Raw genomic sequence first — 24,200 nt, forward strand, 5'->3', positions numbered from 1 at the left:
CATTTAAGACTCAATCCTGTAATGCAACACTTTCTCATGCAAAGTCAATTAATTCAAAGTCAAAGAATTTATTTGCTTGTTAAACAAATGTGAACATTGAAACATTGCTATACAATACAAAAGAAAATTGAACATAAGCTTTTCATAGCTATATATAAGCACTACTGTTGTTTTAAACTCAAAAGCAAACAATGCAATATTCTGCGTCCTTTATAAAGGTCCTTGTGAAAAGTGTTCTGGAGGAAAGCTACGAAAGACTTCTCATTAAAAAATTAAATCTGAATTCTTCAACATTACAGTTGAAACTCAAAATGGTATTCATACCAGATTAACGTGTTATCATAAACCTTTTGTTTGCTAATGTTTGGAGACACACATGGCTAGAAAAAAATACTTTACATTTAGAGGTAATTAAAATTTCAAATGTTTTTCAAGGATGTTTTTAAAACAGATTTTTCCAATGATGTTTAAAAATAGACATCAGGTAAATGTAACAAAGCCCAAAACTATATTAACAATGAAAAATTATGCAAGGTTTTATTTATAATCTTATTGTGGTTCATCTTTGCACTCTAATAGAACCTTATTCATGCAAATACACCTAGAATATCATACATCATGTAGATTGCATAAATTCAATATACAACTCAAGTCTGAGTACTGTACAAACAGAACAAAAAAGTGAGCAGTTCACAGAACTATAAAACAGTAGAAACTGTAGAAACATTAACAGACTGTTTCAGAACTAGGGTAAAACACCAATAGTGGATAAAAGCAGTCAGGCCTAAATAAAAGAACAATAATATACAGTATGTCTGCCATAAATATCGTTCAGAAAATTGAATGATTTTGAATAACCTGCACTGCAGGACATTAAGTCATCAAAAACCTGCCCTTTATTCATTAACCGGGCTTTGAAAAGGAAAATGGGTGGAAGGTTGGGGCTGTAGAGATTCTGTAGCAACAGCATGAGTTCTCTGATGTTCCTCCAAAAGACTCAAAAAAGCAAAGGCTTTGTCACACTCTGTGCATTCATAGATAACTTGCCCTACGTGCGTTTCCTGGTGCTTTGTCAGCTGAGAAAACATGCTAAAGGATTTACAGCACATATCACACCGGTACTCCTCACTGTCTTTATTCAAAGTGTGATGTCCTTGCTTCCGTTGATGTTTGTTAAGTTCATTAGCTGTAAAGTAGGATTTGTTGCATATCAAGCACTGGTGTTGTCGGTTTGTGTCATGCATTTTACGATGACATAGTAAAGCGGTTTCCGTTTTAAAGGATTCTGGGCAGGCATTACACTTGTAAGGCCGTTCGCTGTGAATTTGTTGGTGCTGCGTGAGGTACCGTTTCTTTGTGAAGCCTTTCCCACAAACCAGGCATTTGAAAGGACGTTCAGGATGTTCCGTTTTCTGGTGCTCCGCTAAACACTTATTGGAGGAGAACCGTTTTTGACAAATGGTGCACTTAATGAAGTCTTCCCCAACATCAACCTCCTCCTCCTCTTCATCATTATCTACAGTTTCGAATCGTCTCTCAGAACGTTGCTTTTTGAGGAAGGGGGAGATCGATGACTTGTTTGAAAACGGTAATTTGCGATTGCGACACTGGTGTTTGCGGAAAGCATCGCTCCCAAGAAAACTGTCGCCGCATTCAGTGCATTCATACTGGGTAGCAGCAGTCAAATGGCATTTTTCATGCTCCGCAAGGTCTTCTTTTGAGGGAAACGTCGTATTGCAGACCGTGCACAGATGAGAATGAACCGAGAGGTGATTTGCTAAATCCATAGCTTGGTAGAAACTCTCAGGACATATGGGGCATTGGTAAATTCTGTCAAGCTTTGCAAATCCAGCTTGAATCACCTTTTCACTACCCGAAACGTTTGTGCCTTCAGATGACTCCTTATCCTCATGGCTTCGTATATGAGTAAGATAATGATGGTGGTGACTGAAACTCATGCTGCAACGCTTACACTGATAAGATCGCCGGGCCGACAACTGATGACTAAGCTGATGCTTTTTTAGATGAGGACCGTGTAAGAAATGCTTGTTACATTCTGGACACGAGTATGGTCTATCTTTTGCTGGACTGCATCCATGTTCAGAGAGCTGCTCTGGGTCTGGAAATCTCACTTGACAAATTCCACAGCGATATTTGTACTGCTCAACATTACTGGAAAGGTTTCCACTAGACACAGCAGAAGTCATCTGCATTGTTTGAGAATCACCGGGTGGAATCAAAGGAGGAAGGTCTTCCTCTTGCTCCGTGTGCATCTTGCGATGTTCGGCCCGACTTGTTTTGCAAGAAAATGTTTCGTCACAAAGATCACATGGAAAATTTTCATCACGGTGCGTGACCATGTGCTCGGCTAGTTCTGCTGATCGAGTGAAGCTCAGGTGACACTTTGTGCATTTGTGAGGTGTATTTCTGACATGAGACTGCTTGTGTTTACGCAGGGCAAATAGGGAGACGAACCCTTTGCCACACATCTGACACTGAAACTCAGATTTGTGGCTACGCCTATGCTGTTGCAGGTTTACCAACTGAAAAAAGCATTTACCGCATTCCTCACACTCAAAAGGTTTTTCACCAAGATGACATCGTTGGTGATCCTCAAGTTTCTCTGATGTTAAGAATGTTTTACCGCAAACATGGCAAGGAAAGTATGGCGCTGAATCAGAGTCGTTTTCGCTGTCACCATCCTCAAAATTGTGGTTGGATTGATCGTTATCCGACTCTTGATTACCAGATGACTCATTATCAGGAATTGTTTTGACGGAATCCTCTTTATGTTTCGTTTTGCAGTGCTTCATGTATGACTTTTTCACTGTATAGACTTTGTCACATGGCTCACACTTGTACACTTCAGTTTGTGATTTAACGCTAGATTCTTTTGAATTACATGGGTCCTTGACTGAATGAACAAGTTTTTGGTGAATTGTCATGGCTCTAGTAGTCCAAAACCTCAATGAACATGTGTTACAGACAAAGGGACGACTGGGGTCATGAAAGACTTTATGGAGGTCCAAATCAGCAGGGCATCGAAAATTCTTAGAACATGTTGGACAGCTGTGTGTCTTTTTATTCTCATGTTGGGTTTTCAGATGCCTCTGCAAAACACCTGCTTGGCCGAACACTTTACTGCAAATATGGCAACGGTGCACATCACCTGATCGACGCTCTTGATCCTCACGACCGTGTTCCTCCAAATGACTGATGAGTCGAAGTCCATCTGTAAAACTCTGATCGCACTCAGAACACTGATACTTGTTAAGAGCCATGTCACCATTTTCTTGATCTTTACATGAGAACTTTGTCTGCAGCACTCCAGTTCCTGTTGTATTAGAACCCTTATTAAAGACTAAAACTGTGTCAGCTGAAGTGGAGTCTAATTCCCATGCACTTTCCGTGGTAGTCTCATTTTGTTTGATGACAATTTTGTGACCAGAACATCTTTTTCTGTGCTTCTCCATTGTCTTTTTGCTCCAAAAACCAACGTTACATTTTTTGCAAGAAAGAGGGTAGACTCCGGTATGAATGCGCATGTGCATACCCAGTCCAGCTTTGTTGGAAAACCGCATGTGGCAATGCAAGCATTTAAGAGGTTTGTCCAGTATCTTGATTGAATTGTTAAGATGCTCTTTGGCAGGTAGGTGACTGCTACTTGGCTGGCTCTGTTCATCACATGATTCATGCTTGACCATTTGCATGGGACGTAATTCCAGCGGCTGTTGCCCTTGATCAGATCTGTGCTTTGTTAAGAAATGTTGTTGAAGCTGCGAGAACAACAAAAAACGGTCGCTACAGTTAGCACAAGAGAAACCTTTTATCTTGGCTGGGCTGTCCTTTTTGGCCTTCTCAGAGGAACCAGATGATTTTGAGCTAACAACACAGGTCTTTTGGTGTATAAGCAATGCTTCCTGGGTAAACAAGTCACCACACTTGTCACAAAGTACTTTTATTTGTCTGTCTGCTTTTGCACTGCATTTAACCAAGTGTCGTTTCAGGTAGTCTCTTCTGATAAAATGCTCCCCACAGTCGGCACAGCCATAAGGTTTCTCCCCTGTGTGAAGACGTGTATGCACTGTCAGTTGTCCGAGCTGTTTAAAGCGGCGGGGACAAAACTTGCATTGGTATTTGAATTTATTCATGTAGTGCACCTGTATACGTTGCAGAAGTTTAGATGTTTCTCTGCATGGTTGGTCTTGAACATTGTTCTTGGGCGGCTGCACACTCTCCTTCGAAACTCTCTTGCATTTGACCATGAGGTTATGTCTTGCTAAAGACTTTTTGGTACTGTAGGTTTGACCACATCGCTTGCAGGGAAAAGGTTTGTCGGTTATATGTCGCATGGACATATGACGCTTCAGGTCGCTCGAGGTGGACAACTGCTTAGAGCAAATTTTGCACTGAAACTCGTTTTCCTGCTGAATTTCGTTTTGGCAGTTTGTATCCATCCTGTCTACACTCACCTTTACAACTCGCACCTCAAGTCGACGCTTTCCTTTGCAGCGATTTTGGTGAAGTTTCAAATGATCATAGCGTGAGAAACAACCTTCACAGGTCTTGCACCGATATGGCTTGACCTCTGTATGGGTGAGGATGTGGCGACGTAGATATCTTGGCCTTGAAAATGATTTTGTGCAAAATTTGCACTTTAATTCATCACTGTTTTCTCCTGGGACCACCTTGACCTCTTCCTCGCTTTTAACTTCAGCATACATTAAATTGGTGTTTCCTGATCCACTTGAATTTTCCAGTGTTTGTTCCTTGGTCACGGCATCACAAAAAGCCTCATGTTGCAGGCAGCGCTGCTGACTTTTGTATTTCTCTCCACAATGCATGCATGCAAATGGTTTTTCCCTTGAATGAACAGAAAGATGTCTGAGGAGATAACTTCTATATCTAAAGAATTTAAAGCATTGTGGACACTGCAGCTTAATTTTGACTTTTATTTTGGTTTCTTTCGGCAAGTTACCCGGGCAGTGTTTTTCATGGCCATTTCTGTAGTTTTGCCTGATGAAAGTTCTCCCACATTTTCGGCAAGCAGGAAACTCTTTACCTTGGCAGAAACTAGTGTGATCTTTAAGTTTTCTTTTTCTGAAATACTTCCCACACATTGGACATGGGAAAACTGTTTTTGCTAAGTGGGCTCTTTCATGGCCTTTCAAATTGTTGGAAAATCGAAATGACTGTGGGCAGTATGAGCAATTATATGGTTTGTTGGCCTTGTCTGATGCAGTCACTGCGGTGTCATCATCCTGAACTTGCTTAGCATTTGACTTCTGCAAAGCAGGCAATTGTGGCACCCCTGTACACTTATCACGATGCACTTTGGCAGCTTCATGTCTATGGAAGTGCTTTCCACATTTTCCACATGGAAAAGGCTTTTCACCAGTGTGAAGGCGGATGTGGCGAACCAGCCCAGTTCGATTTGAAAAACGTCGTTTGCAGAACTGACATTTGGACGCACAACGTTCAGGCTTGTGGGTTAAACAATGCTTGCTTAGTGCCTTTGAATCAGCAAAGGATTTTTGGCAGACAGCACATTGGAACTCCTCTTTATACATTTTTTTCAAATGTTCAGTTGTAGTCTTGGCCTGCAGGGGTTTGCGTTTTCTCTCGTGCACAACTACATGTCGCAGAAGAAACACAGGAAACTTGAACTGCATTGGGCATTCAGGACACTTAAGTGTGCCTTTTTCTGGATGGGACTGTCTGTGTTTTAACCAATCTCCAATAGATGGTAGAACTTCCTGACAGACTGAACACTGTATTTTTCGCTTATGTACATTTTTGTGAGCAATCAAGTGTGCATGCCTTGCAAAATTTTTACCACAGTCTAAACAGCGAAAAGGTCTGTTTCCTTTATGAATTTGTAAGTGCTTATCCAATATGAGAAGTGATGTGAAGATTCTCCCACAAAAGCGACAAGTGATAGGAGCGTTTTCGTTGTTGTCAGCAGATTCTGTCCTTGAACTTTTCAAATCTACATCTTTATTATTGAATTTAATCGCCTTTTTGTTGTTTGCGAGCAATTTATGCTTTGCAAGATGGGTGTAGTAACCAGACTTGCTGCTATATGTAGCTGGACAAAAAGGGCATTTGTAACGTGCCAAATTTTGAATGGGTCGAGTCAACGGCAAATCCACATTGGTTGTGATCTCCTTCTCAGGTTTTTCTTTCATTTTCCCTTTTGCTGTATACAGTTTTAGCTTAATGCAGGTGTTCTTTATGTGTCTATTGCGGTTACCGGACAGAGTAAATTTTTCCTTACACAAAGGGCACCAATACTTGTCACCAATTTTTCCTTTGCCTTTATGCATGTATTCCTTGAGACAATGTTCACGTAAATGGCGAGCTCGATTGTAGAAGTACTTGAACATATGAGAACAGATGGGGCATTTGAACTTGGCTGGAAGATTGCTATCAGTATCTGATGATTTTTTTGATGGGACGATACTTTGAGGGCATGCTTCTCTTTTATGCTTGGTAAGATTCCAGGAATACTTGAAATCTTTTTCACAGTTCTCACACTTGAAGGGCTTTTCTTCTGAGTGCGACATAAGATGTGATTTCAATTGTGCCCGGAGTCTAAAACTTTTCCCACAAATGTGACAATCAATTTTACTTGGTGACTCTTGTTGCTTGGATACATCTACAAGTTTCACATAACAATCACAGAGTTCTATATTGGAGACACCTGTGTCCAAGATCAAGTCCTCTGTTTTTAGCGTTTTGACAGCTGATTCTGAGTTGTCTTCCGTCTGTAAAGAAGGATCCAGAATCAAAGGTAGACAGTTCTTTTTCTTTTTGTGGCTTTGACATTTTTGAAAACTAGGAAAGTATAATCCACAACACTCACATCTATGCTGTGTGACAAGTCTGTGCCTTTGCTCATGTTCCTCATAATACGTCTGTCGATAAAAGGGTTTCCCACAGTATCTACATACGAACCTAATTTTTTCCTCTGTGAGCCCTTTGGGGTATACAGGTGAGGAGTTTGAATGATCCATCAGTTTGAATTTTTCACAGAAGTGCCCTACTATAGTGTCACCAGAAAAATAACACTCGCAAGTTGGACAATATTGAACTTTGTCCAAAGAATGTACATTATTGCAGTGCTCAATCAGCTCATCTAATGTTTGTGTTGACTCTTGGCATGCAAAACAATGATAATTCTGTCCGTCACAACCCCTCTGTTCAGTTGTTTTAAGGAGAACAACAGGCTGCAGTTTTCTCTTTTGTGTCTTGAAAGAGGTCTTGGATGTCTGGTAAGTACTGAGTACGGGTGGATCTTTTGATGTGTCTGCTTCAACACCAATATTTTCACTGTGAGATTCAAAGACAGATTTTAGAAGAACTGGTGGTTCAGTGTGATAAAGCAGACTGTCTTGAGGGATCTCGGTCACATTCTCAACAGGCATAATACCAGTTTCACCAGATTGGTCTACTTGTGCATGTTCCAGGCGTTCCTCAATGTTTTGGTCTAAACCTTTCAAACCAAAACAAGATTCAAGGAATCCAAAACTGCTCCGCTCAACGACTTGTTCATCATTGGAAGTTACGCTTTTCTGTTTATCAAACTGATGTGACTTTTCATAACCAGACAAGTCAAATGTCTTTCCATATTCAGGTGTTGTGGAGGTGTTTTCAGGCTGTGTTTTTTCTTCTTCCAACTGCCAGCCAACTAATGAATCGTCTCCATTGGTAGATATCAAAAGTGTCTCAGGTTTCAAGGATGTGTTTTCAAGATCAACTTTCTTTTGGTCGAAGAGGAAGCATTCTTTTGAATCCGTGGTTGGGCATTTATTTTCATCCCCAGTTGAAAAAGATGAGGTATCACTATTTGTGTTATTCAAGGTACAAGTGGACTCTTCCAGAGAGCTACCAGGATCTTTGCAATTCATCATGGGTTGATCCACAGAACATCCAGATTCAAGAACATTAACTGTTTGGCCTTCCACACTATTTAAATCTCCCACACCTTTAACTTCTGAAAATGTATCCTCCACATTTGTGGAAAGTGATCCATCTCTCCATTCACTACCCTCACTATTTTTATTTTCTTTGCTCTCGACAATGGCCATTGGAGTTGTAATTTGAACAGTGTCTTGCTGTTGATTTGTTGCATTGATATTTGCCTCATCAGCAGCACTGCAGACATCAGCTTTGGAAAAAGGCATGTTACTTGAATGTTGTTCCCCATCCTCTGATGACTGACCAGGCTGGTCGCCACCCATGTTAACTTTGACTGAAGAAATTAAATTACAATCAAGAGTTGCTTCTGTTTCAGAGCAGCTGCTGATATCAGAATAATGACTGTTATTTGTCAAAGCGGGTTTTAATACTGCATTGTCAGAATGTGCTTCCAACATAGCCTCAACTTCCACTGCGTTAAGCAAGTGACATGGTGTCATGTTACCTTCTCCTGGGTTAAGTAAGTGACATGGTGTCATGTTACCTTCTCCTGGGTTAAGCAAGTGACATGGTGTCATGTTACCTTCTCCTGGGTTAAGCAAGTGACATGGTGTCATGTTACCTTCTCCTGGGTTAAGCAAGTGACATGGTGTCATGCTACCATTACATTCTCTCTTATCCCATGTCTTGTCTTGTTTAATGTCAGCCGAATTTATTACTCCTTGCCAGGATGATTCAAAGCATGTGTCCTGCAGTGAATCTGACTCCGTGTTCAAATCATTTATGTCAGATTCATCAATGTCTTGCAAGTCCATCATTTCGGCAAGGTTCTCCTTCTCAATTAGCTCTTCAATATCATGAGCAAAGCTCTCAGATTCCATTTCAATTTCGTTATTTTCCATAGTTCCGCTAGAAGTTCAGGCTAGGTTATATGGAATCGGAGTTTGATAAGAGTGGATTCCATCCTTGAGCCATCTTGGTGTTCTTTAAGAGGTCCAAGGATTAGTTCTCACTCTGAAAGACAAAGTTTTCATGGAATTACCACAAAAGCACATGATCATTTTTAAATACAACAAAAAATAAAATACTTACCGCACTACATATCAGAGAGAACATTTTAGCTGATTTCCCAAGACCTGCATAAAGAGGAAAGCCGTTTCAAACACAGTTACTTACTACAATATTAGTACTATTGATAGTTTACTTGGTTCTGACGAACAAGTCATTAAAAAAAAATACTGTATATATTAACATGTCTAGACAAACACAACCCGCCAAAACAAATGGCAAACAACACTTCCAATTCTCAATGAGATCATCAAACAATCATCCATAATCCATAATGATCCATAGGGATCAGAGCATGTGAGCGGAGTGTGTGAAATATAGTCTGATCGCGGAGTGGGTTTTTATCAAAAGGCTGGAGCGATCACTTCGCTCCGATATCGCTCACACCATGAGTCTAGGGCATGCACAATTCCACCCAGAATTTTCTGTAGTGTTTGTTTGAAATAAATTTATGTTCTATTTTGACTGATGTTGCTGCGAGTAGACTGCATGGCAGACGCGTCGCAGAGCTGGTTTGCTGCATGTTGATTTTCCTTTACGCTCCTATGTTAACAGATTAGAGCAGCCACACTGGACGAGGCGTTGTCAAAAATAGTGACGGACTCCGTTTGAAGGAGTTAAGCACTGACAAATGCGACCTCAACAATCAGATGAATTAAACGTGTCCAGTTTGCGTGACTGGAATTTTAATCCGTTTCGAAAACGTATCGGGCGGCATTTACACCTGGTCGCAGGCTCCATGAGTTAACACATGTATACCGTATTTTTCTTTCACCATACAGAAAACTAAAAACATGTATGATCTTAAACTTCTTTAAGTGAAAGTGAAAGTGACTAATTTGTCAGTTATGCTGACCCATATCCGAGATATACCTCTGCTTTTAACCCATCCAGAGAGTAGTGAACCCACGCACAGCAAGTGGTGAACACACATACACCCAGAGCAGTGGGCAGCTATCGCTGCAGCGCCCGGGGAGCAAGTAGGGGTTAGGTGCCTTGCTCAAGGACACCTCAGTCGTTACCCGCCTGACCTGAGGATCGAACCGGCAACCTTCTGGTCACGAGTCCAACCCTCTAACCATTAGGCCACGACTGTTTAGAAACGTATTATTAAATTATTAATATAAAATATATTTAACTTGAATAAAACTACCTTTTCAACAGTTTAACTGATAGTATTAATCAGTAAAAATTTGTACTATCGGTTAATGGTTAAACGGTAGGGATATAACGATAGTTCATATTACGATATTTTGCGATGCAAAGATGTTACGATGCGCATCGTATAGAGATGGGGATATTTTATGATATGTTTAATTCTATTCGTTTAGCGGTCTAGACACTACCTACTCTGCACCAGCGCGTCACGTGTGCTTATCTCACATATGCGGTAGAGAGAGAAGTCTCTGGAAGAATGGGGAAGCACAAGACACAATCTGTGTCTCCAAGTGGTTTAAAATGAGTCATATTTTCCTTCACAATCGCCGGTAAAACACAGCAAACTTGAATCGTGACTGCAGGCGAGTCACTCCGAAGCTCATTACAAAGGCAGCACAAACGTTTTTAAAGCTACAGATTTCCTGTAGCTCCTGTAGCATTGCGTTAACAATGCAAAGTTGTGGGTTTGATCCCAGGGGATTGCAAACACCTATGTATAAATCCAAAAGCCAAAAGAAACCAGCGCTGTTACATTTACATTTATTCATTTGGCAGATGTTGTATCCAAAGCGACTTACAAGTGGGGTGCAGTCGGAAGCTACCACTGCCGAGCAAACAGGGGTAAGGTGCCTTGCTCAAGGGCACTTCAGTCATTTCCTGGTGGCACTGAGAATGGACCCAGCGACTTTCTGAGTACGTGTCCAACTCTTTAACAACTAGACCACAACTGTTCCGATCAGCGAAGCGATGCAGTGAGTTGTAATGTATACTGAAAAGATCGAATGACATGCTAGAAAACAAGTATGTGATTTGCATTATTGAAGAAATATTATACAGTTTATGTAATATGTCTTTTTGAAAGATTTTTCTCAGTCATTAGTGTTTCAAGCAAAGACAGCGCAGCATCAAAGAGACAGGAGCTAATAGTGCTTGAGTGTGAGCTCTGTCAGAGCGTTTCATTGGTTGATTGTACTGAATGAACATGTCCTTCACTGAACGAAAGAGTCAATCGAGTCAAAATAAGACTGAATGAAATGCTACATGTTGTCATGGTCTAATATTCTCTGTGTTACAATGCATATCCAGTAGTTACTCAACTTTTCTGAAAAATAAAAGGAAATGACTGTCAGATAGTATAACTTTAAACGTATTTATGCATGGGAGAATGAAGACAACCAAGACGACGACCAAGAACAAACTTAGATGTAAGTTAGCTAAAGATATTTATTTGCTGATGATTTTCAAATCGAATAATGTAAACAAATAATAAAAATAACAAAAAAAATGTTCAACAAACAAAGTATATTTAAACAATGAAAGAAAAACTGCTGTGAGAAGCAAAACTTAACCGACACTAAACAATGTCATTAAAGTCATGATTTGACTTTACCAGTCTCGTAGCAGACCTGGACTCCCACATGGAACTCTTTTGCACATTACAATGCACGCGTAAAACCCAAAGCCTTCGCGCCAAACATGAGATGGATTAAACCATTATGTAGGGCGAGTACCACCCATAATATACACTCTGTGTTTTGATTACGTTTAATAAATGTACATATACATGGTTTTGTTAACACGCATGATTACCTCAAATCATATATGAATACATTAACAATGTATGCAATATCACAATCACCACGCGTGTTGAAACCGATGGTACCGTCCAACATAAGGCAGGTTCTGGTTACGCACGCTCCCAGAACCCCACCAGAGTAGTAACAGAGTAAACAGGTAAGATTATGCCCACCAAATATCAATCCAAAATACAACGCGAAATCTAATGATTTCAGAAAAAGCGTTAATACTTCTTAAAGACATGAATGGAGCCGCATTGAGATCGCGATCCAGTCATGTCGTCATTATACAGTTACTGCATCACAATGACCTGGTTTAATTTAATTCCAAGGTAAAGTAAATCATGTCGAAACAGTTAAATCTTTGTGTGGAACATTTAATCACACCAATTAAATAAATAAATCCAGATAGATTTTAGTAGACTAATATGATGTAGATTTCGTTGACTAAAATTAGACTAAAACTATGATAATCGGGATGACTAAAACCATATCAAAATTTGCTGTCAAAATTGACATAGATCTCAATTCTAATTTCAGTTAATCCTTAAAATGTTAAAATTCTCCTTTAAATTGTATGTGCAACAAATTAAATTAAGGAAATAATTAAAATTTTGAAAATAAATGTCATGTGAATTACAGTTTCATTTATTAATTTGTTCAAAATATCGACATGTGTTTCATATCGTGAACCAAGCATCGAGTTATGTACCGAATCGTGAGTTGAGTGTATCGTTACACCCCTGTTAAACAGTCTATATTCACATCCCTAATCCAGAGTGCAGGCAGCAACAAACTGAGCTGGAATAACCTAAATCAACACTTCTTATAGCACCTTCTGACTTGTAAAACATTAAGGGTGAATTTGACCATTTCTCCCTACAGTCCTGTCAGGCTATCGATATTTTTTCTTAGTTTTTTGATTGCACAGAATATTTTAGGTTATGCCATAAGATCTTTATTGGAACAAGCTCCCGATTCGGCAATTCCAAAAACAAATAATCCTTTCCAGCCTGATTCACTCCTGCACTTTGGGTCAATGTCTTGATGTTAGACAACCATGATTTCCTTTTTTGTAGAATGGTTCACTTACAAAACACAATTCTTCTTTTGACATTCAAAAGGCAAGCTAAAGTCTTTAATTTTCTCAGTTCGTAGACAATGAATACAACCGTACAAAGCCCACTAATAGTTGTTGGCTTCAAGGCATGGTTCACACTTAACAAGCTGTTCTTGCCAACAAACATTGGTTGAGTAATCAGAATTTGCTATTACTAAATATCTTCAATATAAGTTTGAACAGCACATCTGTTTTCAAGTTGTTAGGTAAATAAGATACCCAATAATTGCAATATGAAGACCCTAACAGAGATTATAAAATAAATCAGAACAGACATCAAGGTGATTCCAAGAGGATCACTTCTGCAAATGTACAAAATCTCTTGTACAATAAAATATACACTGAGGCTGTCGTACACCAAAATGATAAAAGCATATCAAGGAAGAACACACAGCTTGTGTGCAATATTCCAAGTCATCTATACCCACATAAGCATTCTGTATAGAAAAGATCCTAATTAAAAAGCTCATTACTAAATGTTTATGATATACAGTGCAACTTCAAAATGGTAGCCTGTGTTTTTCCCTTTATCCAATTTAAATGTTTGTTCCAGAGACCAAGACCAACTGCTCTTTGACGGAGATTCCTATCCTTTCAGTGGTAATGCTTAATACATCCTAGTCTCTGTTTCTTCAAAGAAACAGAAGCTTACCACCTCATCTCGGAAACATCTCCCAGCAATAGGCTCATTGGCAAGGGCCATATTCTTCACTGATTCGAAAGATTTTCATTGGGCAGTCAACTAATCTAAATCCAGTCCTGTCTTTCTTTACAAGTACATGTTCGAATACATGAGCTTGGTATCAGTGCATCCATACATTGCCCTCCTTAAGATTTCAGCTCCAACCCCAAACAAACACGGCTGAAGCAGCTTATCAACTTTTTAAGGTTGCTTGATATTTAAAGGCAGGTGGTTGGGGCAGGGTTGGAGCTGCAGATAGAGATCCCTGCCGTAGGGTGTGGGGTAGAGAAATGGAGCATCTCCATTACAGTTAAGGTTGCTAATCATTCTGCTAGCATCTCTTGCAAGAACGTTTTTGGAAAAACAAAAATGTCTGTTCAACAGTACATCACAGCGCCACAGTTGTTGACAATAGCAATTATGTAATTTTGCAAAATAACATTGTATTACATTACTCTGTAGATTCAAATCCATTCTCAAAATCATGAGCAACAAATGTACACAAAAACCCTCATAATGTTGATTTTGGTTGGTTTATTTTCAGTTCTAATTAGTCATACCTGAACCAACTAATGAAGGCCTTCTGGGTTTGGAACAATGGTTGTTTTTGTACTTACTGATACACAACCCTAAGTGTGCTGATGACACTACTGTTGAACCGCTCCTTACCCACAGGCCTATTTATAGATCAGCAGGAACCCTGAAAATAACACCATGTTCTTCCAGCAAAGCTGTTGCCCCTTCAAGGGATTATTCCTTTGGCATAAACCATTAATAACACTGGGATGGAACAATGTGCCAACCAAGTGCATTATTAAAACAACACAGCAAAAACAGACAAGATTATATACTATAAGCAATGAATAAGAAGGAAGATTGGTTCTATTATTCTTAAATACCAAAATAAAAGAGATGTTGGCAAGTCAGCAAATTTCCTGCAGCCCTTCCTAGTCCAGTTATATAGCACCTTGCCATCAACAATTAATCAAAGACCTTTTAAACTTTACCCCCTTCACAAGACTGAAAACATGGGAAACAGTTACAGACAGGGCACTGGCTATTACAAACGCCACGTTTCTGGCCAACAAGATCTCATCAAAAACATCCCCAGAATCACCCAAAATAACTCAACATACAGCCATTAATGTCTAAACCACTGGCAACAAAAGTGAGTACACCCCTAAAGTAAAAAATTCCAAATTGTGCCCAATTAGCCATTTTCCCTCCCAGCGTCAAGTGATTCTTTAGTGTTACAAGGTTTCAGGTGTGAATGGGGAGCAGGTGTTTTAAATTTGGTGTTATCGCTCTCACTCTCATACTGGTCACTGGAAGTTCAGAATTGCACCTCATGGTAAAGAACTCTCTGAGGATCGGAAAAAAATAATTGTTGCTCTACATAAAGATGGCCTAGGCTATAAGAAGAATCCCAAGACACTGAAACTAAGCTGCAGCACAGTGGCCAAAACCAAACAGCGGTTTAACAAGACAGGTTCCACTCGGAACAGGCCTCCCCATGGTCGACCAAAGAAGTTGAGTGTACGTGTTCAGCATCATACCCAGAGGTTGTCTTTGGGAAATAGACTTATGAATGCTGCCACCATTGCTGCAGAGGTTGAATGGGTGGGGGGGGGGGTCAGGCTGTCAGTGCTGAGACAATACGCCACACACTGCATCAAATTGGTCTGCATGGCTGTGGTCACAGAAGGAAGCCTCTTCTAAAGATGATGTACAAGAAGGCCTTCAAACAGTTTGCTAAAGAAAAGCAGACTTAGGACATGGATTACTGGAACCATGCCCTGTGGTCTGATGAGACCAAGATAAACGTATTTGGTTCAGATGGTATCAAGCGTGTATGGCGGAAACCAGGTGAGGAGTACAAAGACCAGTGTGTCTTGCCTACAGTCAAGCATGGTGGTGGGAGTGTCATGGTCTGGGGCTGCATGAGTGCTGCCGGCACTGGGGAGCTAAAGTTCATTGTTCACCACAACCATGAACACCAACATGTACTGTGACATAATGAAGCAGAGCATGATCCCCTCCTTTCAGGGACTGGGCCACAGGGCAGTATTCCAACATGATAACGACCCCAAACACACCTCAAAGACGTCCACTGACTTGCTAAAAAAGCTGATGGTAAAGGTGAAGACCTAAACCCTATTGAGCATCTGTGGGGCACCCTCAAACGGAAGATGGAGGAGCGAAAGGTCTCTACCATCCACCAGCCCCATGATGTTATCATGGAGGAGTACTCCAGTGGCAACCTGTGAAGCTCTGGTGAACTCTATGCCCAAGAGGCTTAAGGCGGTGTTGGAAAATAATAGTGGCCACACAAAATATTGACACTGGGCCATATTTGGACATCTTCACTTTTATACATTATTGGCTATGTTTTGAGTTATTTTGAGGGGACAGAAAATGTACACGGTTATAAAAGCAGTACACTTACTACTTTACATTGTAGCAAAGTTTCATTTCTTTAGTGTTGTCACATGAAAAGATATAATAAAATATTTACAAAAATGTGAGGTGCGTACTCACTTCTGTGAGATACTGTTTAAGCCATTGGGTTTGTCCCTTTTTGAACAAAACATTTGTTGAACATAAACCAGCATTTTTACATTGAACATTTCCCACACAACAAATACAGCAAAACATAATCTCTGCATGTAAGAATTTGCAGTTTCACATTTAGACTAGTGCTCTTCCCCTCTCCTAATCCTCTTCTTGAAACCTAACCAATAAACTGATCAGCCACAACGGAGAGGTAAAAGGAAAACACGGATTATGTTGTGTCAATGGTACCAATATCTATATATTAGGCAGTAAGAAAACAGTTTTAGTTTCATAAAATATAGACGGTTTCATCTTAACCCCAACGTAACTTCCGGAACACATTCACAAACAATAGATTGCCTGTAGATTATTACTGATACCAATCAAAAGAAACCGAGAAGAACCTTTACTTTGCTAAACTTGTCTCGTCAATATTTTTGGAGAATTTTTTCCCCCATTTTCCTCAAACAGGACAATGTGTTTTGTAGCTTAGGGTGATGTCATTAACAATGTGATTTATTGGATAACTGCATTTTTTGGAGAAACACAGACACAGCTCTTATATATTGGATCCTGGGGGGACTTTTTAGCGGCGAGTTTAAGAATTGCAACCAATCTCTCAGTCCTGCGCTTACCCCTCCCTTTTGAAGCATGAGAGTGGCGCCATAGTACAAAAATATTTATTCTAAACTTACGCCCGTTTAACATCGCACGTGTAAACAGTTTGTAGTTGTAGCAGGAGCATCGTGTAGGGAGAGCGTTGGACCATTGTTATTTTACAACAGGCAAAGTGAGCATTGGACCATTGTTATTTTACAACAGGCATCGTGAGCATTGGCAGCGCGTGCCCATTGTCCTTTTACACCGGCAAATATGCACTGTATATCGAGTTGCCTGGGGACCATAGTACAACAATGCAATTTCACATAACGTTATATTAATAACATCAATGAGCAAAATATCTTCCACGACTTCATCAAAGCGCTTTTTAAGTAGATTGCAGTTGTATCTGCCTGCTTCATGTTCTTGTAGATCCACGTAGAACAAGTTTTAAATAAAAAGCCATCGTGCTTTGAAGGATATGAAGTAACTAAAGGGTTAAACCACCATAGGATTGATTGACTGACTTTTGAGGCTATTGCTTTTCTCTCAAACATACGCAATATACGCCCATAACATGATGTCTATGTAGCTTCTGTTTTTCAGAATCTTATGATGACAGTGGGCTACAGACAGTACACTGATAACGTAATGCATTTGTTTTCCACTCTTTCATATGCAATATAAGCGGACCATTTAGGCTATACCCGTTTCATAAATCATTTAAAAGTGCTGTTGTGGTTTTTGCCAAAAAAAATGTTTTTGAAAAACATGGCCAAACATTAGACTCCCCTTACATGCTTTAAAGGTCAAAGTGTTACTTTCTCCTGTCAAAACATGTGGATTCTGTCCGTAAAGAATGTGCTGTTGCTGTTGAGTGTGAGCAGTACAGCAAAATTAGACTCCGTGACGAAATGACCGCTGCACTGCTGCTTACGTGCCGCATCTGCTTTGTGAGCGCGATCTGCTTACGTGTGTGGCGAAAAAAATATGCACTGCTTACGCATGCGGCATGAAACAGGCGCTGCAAGGAAAATACGTTACTTCTCTCAAAAGTTATGCCCGTTTGCAGCAAAAGCTATCAAACCACAGTTTTCAATAAGGTTGGATTAGTTTATCGTTACCGGTCCAGCAGAAAACAGGCAACTTCAGTTTCGCTTTGAAAGAAAATTGTCTTTAATCAGCGTCTTCCAATTTGGGAATAGCTACACCGATGTTTATCCTGGATGTCTGCTGTCGTCTGTCCCTACTTCGTCTGGCAACATCACGTTTGCGCTACTTTGCCGACGAAGATTCACAGGCCCTGTCCCGAACGGCGCACTCCATGTGGACTTGCGATCTCGTGGACGTCTACAACTCTGTAGGGTGTACCATTTGTCTTTTTATCTCTCAGAAGTTACATGTCTCACATTATGATTTTGTCAAGTGTGCAGTTAAGCTGTGGTCACGATCCCTTTCAAACAAAATGGTTTGCTTGTCATTATTTTAAAAACGTACTGCAGCACTATATAATTTATTATGTAACGGTGTGTGCATTATCTTTGGAAGCTCTCGCTAACTTGCTCAGTTACTCCTCTCTGTACAATCAAAGTAATGATACATTTTTGATAGAGACATTGTTGTTCTCCCACAGCTATGACAAAAAAAGATAAATAGAAAACAATAGTCTAAATTGTTTATGAAGATAGATGGAGTACTTGCGATATGGTAATACTGATGCCATTTGTATACACTTACAACATATTTGTTTACAAAAACCTTCCTGAGATAAGAACTGTGGTAATGGGCGTTTCGTTTCTGACACGCAGCATATGAAAAAAGAGCAATCACAACTAATTGGGCCAGTTGGCCAATCGTAGCACACTGGACTCATAGTAGGGAGGAGCTTAGAGAAGCGAAAATTTTTAACAGCTTCAGAGGAATTGTTTGGGGATCTTTAAGAAATGGATAGACACTAACTGCATATTTTAAGAAAATAGCACCGTCTTTACCTTTGATGCATTTGAACATGTTGTTGGGGACTAATACCACACTAGGACACTTACAAAAACCTTTAAACCTGCTCTTTATATAACCACATAAATGCTTATTAAGAAGTGTATACAGAAGAATAGTGTATACAAACAAATAAATATACACAAGCAGTTGCATTTACGTCATGACAAATTAATGCATTTCAAACAAAACTATCTATTGCATAATGCTCGGGTGGCATATCAATATATGAAATACAGAACAATAAAAACCAGTAGCTCCAGTACCAAATAACTGAAACGGGACAACAAGTTTGATCGACTTCAAGCTGCACTGCGAAGAATGATCAGCAAATGACATCAAAGTACCGAGAGAGTGATTAGAAAGCACTGCTTGCTCTTTCCGGTGTGATGACCGTAAGTCTGTCCCAAAATGCACTCCCATGTACCCTTGTGGTCTCGTGTCTAGTGCCCTATAGGTCTGCCCTTCCTGACGTCACCAAGTGTGGACTCAGGAGGTCCACAATACCAGGGTGCACCATTTGGGACAAGGCCACACTCTGTCGGTTCTTATGCACAATACACATGGTCCTCCATTTGATCAAAACTTCTAAAAAAGAACAATTTATGTTTCGAATAAGCCAGACGACGACTACTTCTACTGGTACTTCTGCAACTACTACTACTTTGTGCTTCTTCAACGTAGTGACGATGCACATAGAAGAAAAATATCACATATACAAAATGCGTTTTGTAGAGCTGTTTGTACGTTTAGGGCTACTGTACAAAATATGGCGGCACATCATGGCAAATTCCATGTATATCGGCCCGCTCTGAATGTAGATATAAATAGCCTAATCTAAGGTAATACAAACATAATGGCTCATTACATATGGTATTTATACACCTCTGAAGACAAACTTTGTTATAATTACATTGCATTTCTGTCAATGGATCCTCTTAAAAATTCCACACTAGACCTTTAATATAGTAGGAGGTTGAATTATAAAACAAAATATGATGGGGGGATGGGGACAGTGTGGTACAATGTGAGTGTTATAACTTTTCTAACCACTTTGAATACAGACACGCAAAACAAGCGGATTACTTAAACCGCATCTGAATAATTGTAAAGTTTTACATAGCACTATTTACAGTTTCTTAGCTGTTCAACTCTACTTTCTGGTTAAGAAGTAATATATTTAATAATACAGATTCTGTGCCATTCCGTGTTATACAGCAAATTCCATTTTTATGCTGGATTCCACAATTCCATCCGTGTTTTCACATAGTAGAAATCATAGGGCCCTAAGTAAAGCAGCTTGCTACTAGGTAGACCACAAGTTCCTATTTTACCAAATAGCTGGTAAAGCAACATTAATGGCTAGCAAAAAGTGACAATAAGTTAATCATGGGAGTGTGTAAAATATATAAATGTTTGCATTGCATTGGGTTGCCAGCTAACAAGGGCAATTCTAGGATCTTTTCACTGGGAGTAGGGCAATTAAACAGAGGGGCCAACCCCGTTGTGCATTTATGTACGTATTATAATAGTTCAGTAAGCTTTAAAATAAGCAGTAAACAGTGATACCCTTTTAACATTTAATGGCATTTATTTACTTTTGTAAATAAGAACAGTTAAATACATTTTGTGTTAACTTTAATATTGCAAGATAATAATTTTGCATCGTGGGCAATTCACATTTTTCTTTACACAGAGCGTAAAGTTATATCAACTTTACACAAAACAATGCTTCACAACTTCTGCCAAAACATAAGACCAGTTATACAGAAATAAAAAACACTGTATGAACCATATGTACACGTCTGAGTTGTCCCAGCCGCAGATCTGCGTTTCTCGGGCGGCGTGTGACTGAACCAGCACATCACTGTTTGTAGCTCAGTGAAATAATCATTTAACTTACAGCTTACTTTATGGATCACAAGAAGCGATGTTGTTCTGGAGTGTAAATAACGGTTTGCAAGTCACTCATGTGATGCTCAAGTTAGAAGACAGGAGAATGTGCATGTAATGAAGAGTATGCCATGAAATAAAATAAACTGACAATAATCTTAACTATGTGGCCATCATTTTGTAAAATCAACAAATATAACTAATATATAAACCTTATTGACAATGTGCAACAATTCTTTGTCTTATTAAAATCAAGTGAACCTAAGGTAGATTTCATTTCTTACTCCTAAGCACAATTAATCTTTTCAAAAGGGAATTCATCATTTTGGCAGGAATTGAGATCAAACATGTTGATCAGCACATTTTGATGTTATGAAGATTAACTAAGAAACACAAAGTCCAAAAAAAACTTACCCTAAAATGTGTGTGCACGGTCCACAAACAAACTCAGTCCGGTCACCATGGTCAGTCTTTCCCTGTTGGTCAGGCACTCTGTAGGGAGACAGACAGACATCACAACCAAAAACGTAACAGCAATATATATTTTGGTTTACTGACTAAAGAGAAAACTTGTATATAAATACATTATACATAGAGTTTGTTATTACATCTTTTGACTATGCAAAAAACGTGTACGACAAAAACAGAGTTAATAGGAGCACCCCTTTTCACCAACTCCCTCCTGACAGGTGAGGAGTGACAAACCGGTGGCTCTGTTTAAGTAATGCAAGTTTCACTACCTTGAAAATCTGTGACTCGTCAATAAGTTAATTTTTGTGTCAAGTTATGTAAAACCATATAAAACAAATGTGCATTGGATTAAAACTTGAATAGTTATTTCAGATGTCATTCGATTGTTTACACACAATGCTCAGATGCTAACAGTAGGAGAAACGCGCGATGCTAAGCTGGTAGGTAACATGGAAGTCCACAGTCACAACACAAAACGGACTGCATGCAGGAGCCTAGAGCGTAAGCACACAGACAAGAACTAGAAATGTGAAAGCAACTACACATATCGTCGTTCTAATCTGAGGTTCAAATATATATCGAATGCATTAACACGCGTGTATTCCATTACGCATTAAACTGCGTGGAAACACAGTATGTAGTTCAGTCTCCTCCGGAGCTCATTCTCCCCTCTGAACGCCCCGTACTCACCGTCGTGCTTGGCTTCCTGCTGCTGTAGCCTTCCTTTGTGAGACTGCACGTCTTCCCGTTGCGCAACGCGCACGTTAAGTATTCCTGACTGCAATCCAAGTTAAAGACGAGCGAACATCATACTTTTGTGAAAAATCACGGTCGATTTAACGCTAGTTTGCACTAGCCGACGTACATTTCGCCAACAATGTGGCTCAAACCGGGATTTTTTTGTGACACCCGACAACATGAACCAATGAGAACAAGGGGATGAAAGGAAGATCCGCCTCCAGTTCTACGGGGCCACCATTTCAACGTCTGCAGTGTGGAAGCAGTTCTCGGCGCGTGGTAGCTATGAAACGTATCATAAAATGGCCTCCGAGGTTGTGGGAGGGGCTTGTAAGCACGTCCATGGACCGACCTAAGCTTTGGCTTTGAGGTTGTTTCAGGTCCCAGACCTGTCGTTCACACTTTTTGTCGAAGGAACGAAGTAAGCAGGTCACTAGGTCCAGTGTGGGCAGTTATTTGTGGTACAAGAAACGTGTGAAATTGGGAAAGGTTTTTGAACAAAGCAAGAGATTTTGGTGTGGCTCCATTGGCTTTTGGATCACCAAGTTAGAGCCCCACAACTATCCTTTGCTTTAACAAGTAACAAAATGGTTGGTTTATTAACCCTAAGGGGTGTCCTAGCAGAGATATATGCATACCCAACATATATGCTTCTCCTCTAGTGTATGTAGCCTACCCGGGGGAGCACTGCCACCCCTGCTGTTCTCTTACAGAATCTGTCTTGATGTCGAGATTCTTTTCACCTCAACACTCATTAACTATTGCGAATGGTTGATTATACGGATTTCTACATCCCCTACCAGAGATACCTATCAGAGGTGGCACAAACACAATGCTGCAAGTGACCTGGCACTTATAGTGTAAGGGAACTGAAAAAATAGTGTTCTTCAAATATGACTTTAAATACACTGCACATAACTAAAAATAATACTTACTATGTATTTTTTTTTACAGAAAAACAATGGGAATCAAGACAGTGACTTTGTGGGGAGGGGCATTGCATGTAAAAGTGATTTTAAAAACACCTGGAACAATTTTCTCTTTTAAGTCAAAATGTGGAATGCTGCTAACAAATTTAGGAGATCAATGTCAATTATCTATGTGTAGCCGCTGAAAGTCCATTGTTAGATATTTGATTTCCACATTGTTTCCTAGTGGTATTTTCTATAAGAAGTCTTTAAGGTCATTATGTACCTCATCGAAAACAACAGAAATATTTTAAAGTCAGAATTTGTAAAATCTGAATAAACACAGAATGCCAATTTGTAAAAATGTATTACTTTCAGATGAATTGGTACAGGTGCAACTTTTCATTTAGTTGGATTACCTGAATTCATGATGGGATCCTCATGCTTTGTGGTAATGTGACAAATCCAGGACATTTTTTCCATCCTGCATTTGTAGCGTGGTTTTAATCAGTGATTGTTATGAACAATGAAAGAGTTGACTCTAGGTGCTTATGAGTATGCTTTATATCGACTAAGATAAAAACAAAATTTGAAAGAAACTAAATTGAAAGGCGCCATGAATGAGTGGTGTGATCTTAATTTATGTGGCAATTAGACCTTCTTTGACACCTTAATGCCCATCCCTTTGTTAATAAGTACTCGACACATAAGGCTTGAGGGTATTTAATTAGGGTTAAACTAAAAAAACACAATAAAAATGGCTCAAGGTAAAACTTTGACTCACCTGAGAGAGCAAAAAAGAAGAGTAAAAACAGATATATGTCCGTCCTACTGGTATGCTCAAAGACCATACAATGCATTCATCAAGATCTTGTCCCAAAGCTGTTGCTTGGCTTCCTCCTGTTGTCAGAGCAAATCAGATTTTTGACAAAATCTGGAAGAGGTCTGTGTACTGTTCTTTACATTTGGGTTTTGTCCGACCCTTGGATAGTCAACTCACACTTAAACCTATTCTCGGTTTAAAAAAAAAACAGCTCCAAGTACCACTTTAAGAAAACAATATACTTACCCGAATAACAGTATTTAAAATAACAGAGATTTTCAGATGTTTCAGATGCGCCGTCAGTGTTTTAAACATTGAAACTGGAGACAAAAAGACCCATTATTACCTCCATTAATTTATTATCCTGGTGATTCGGGGAGTCTATATCAGAATGGTTTAATGTATCATCGGTTGCTATGCTAGTTTCTGATGCAAACAATACTCTATATAGTAATGAAATTCTTTGTGCCATCTGCCCACACAGTTAAGAGTAGGATATTTCCTTAAGTACTGTCTTTTACATTTATTTATTCATTAGAGACTACACAGTGATTTACAATTGAGGAACAGAAGCAACTACTCCAAGGTAGAGCTCAGCAGAAGTACATCACATCGTATATACAGTTTTCAAGCGGGTACAAGATAAATACAACACTAGGACAGAATTGTAGGTTTAGTTTCTGCAACAAGGTAA

General features: G+C 39.5%; 1 protein-coding gene across 2 annotated transcripts; it reads right to left on the reverse strand.

Moving 5' to 3' along the window:
* Positions 1-48: 48 nt before the first annotated feature.
* Positions 49-22,003, reverse strand: znf1035 (zinc finger protein 1035). Of its 2 annotated transcripts, XM_056761793.1 has the most exons (4): positions 21,728-22,003; positions 20,981-21,058; positions 9,013-9,056; positions 49-8,934 (listed from the first exon to the last, which is right to left on the reverse strand). In XM_056761793.1, exon 4 carries the CDS (start codon positions 8,820-8,822, stop codon positions 897-899), a length of 7,926 nt encoding a protein of 2,641 aa, XP_056617771.1. In that variant the 5' UTR covers positions 8,823-8,934; positions 9,013-9,056; positions 20,981-21,058; positions 21,728-22,003; the 3' UTR covers positions 49-896. The 2 variants fall into 2 exon arrangements, with proteins under 2 accessions (XP_056617771.1, XP_056617772.1); XM_056761794.1 differs by lacking the exon at positions 9,013-9,056.
* Positions 22,004-24,200: the final 2,197 nt, after the last annotated feature.

Source organism: Triplophysa dalaica, chromosome 12 (assembly GCF_015846415.1).
Source record: "Triplophysa dalaica isolate WHDGS20190420 chromosome 12, ASM1584641v1, whole genome shotgun sequence".
Classification (NCBI taxonomy): domain Eukaryota; kingdom Metazoa; phylum Chordata; class Actinopteri; order Cypriniformes; family Nemacheilidae; genus Triplophysa; species Triplophysa dalaica.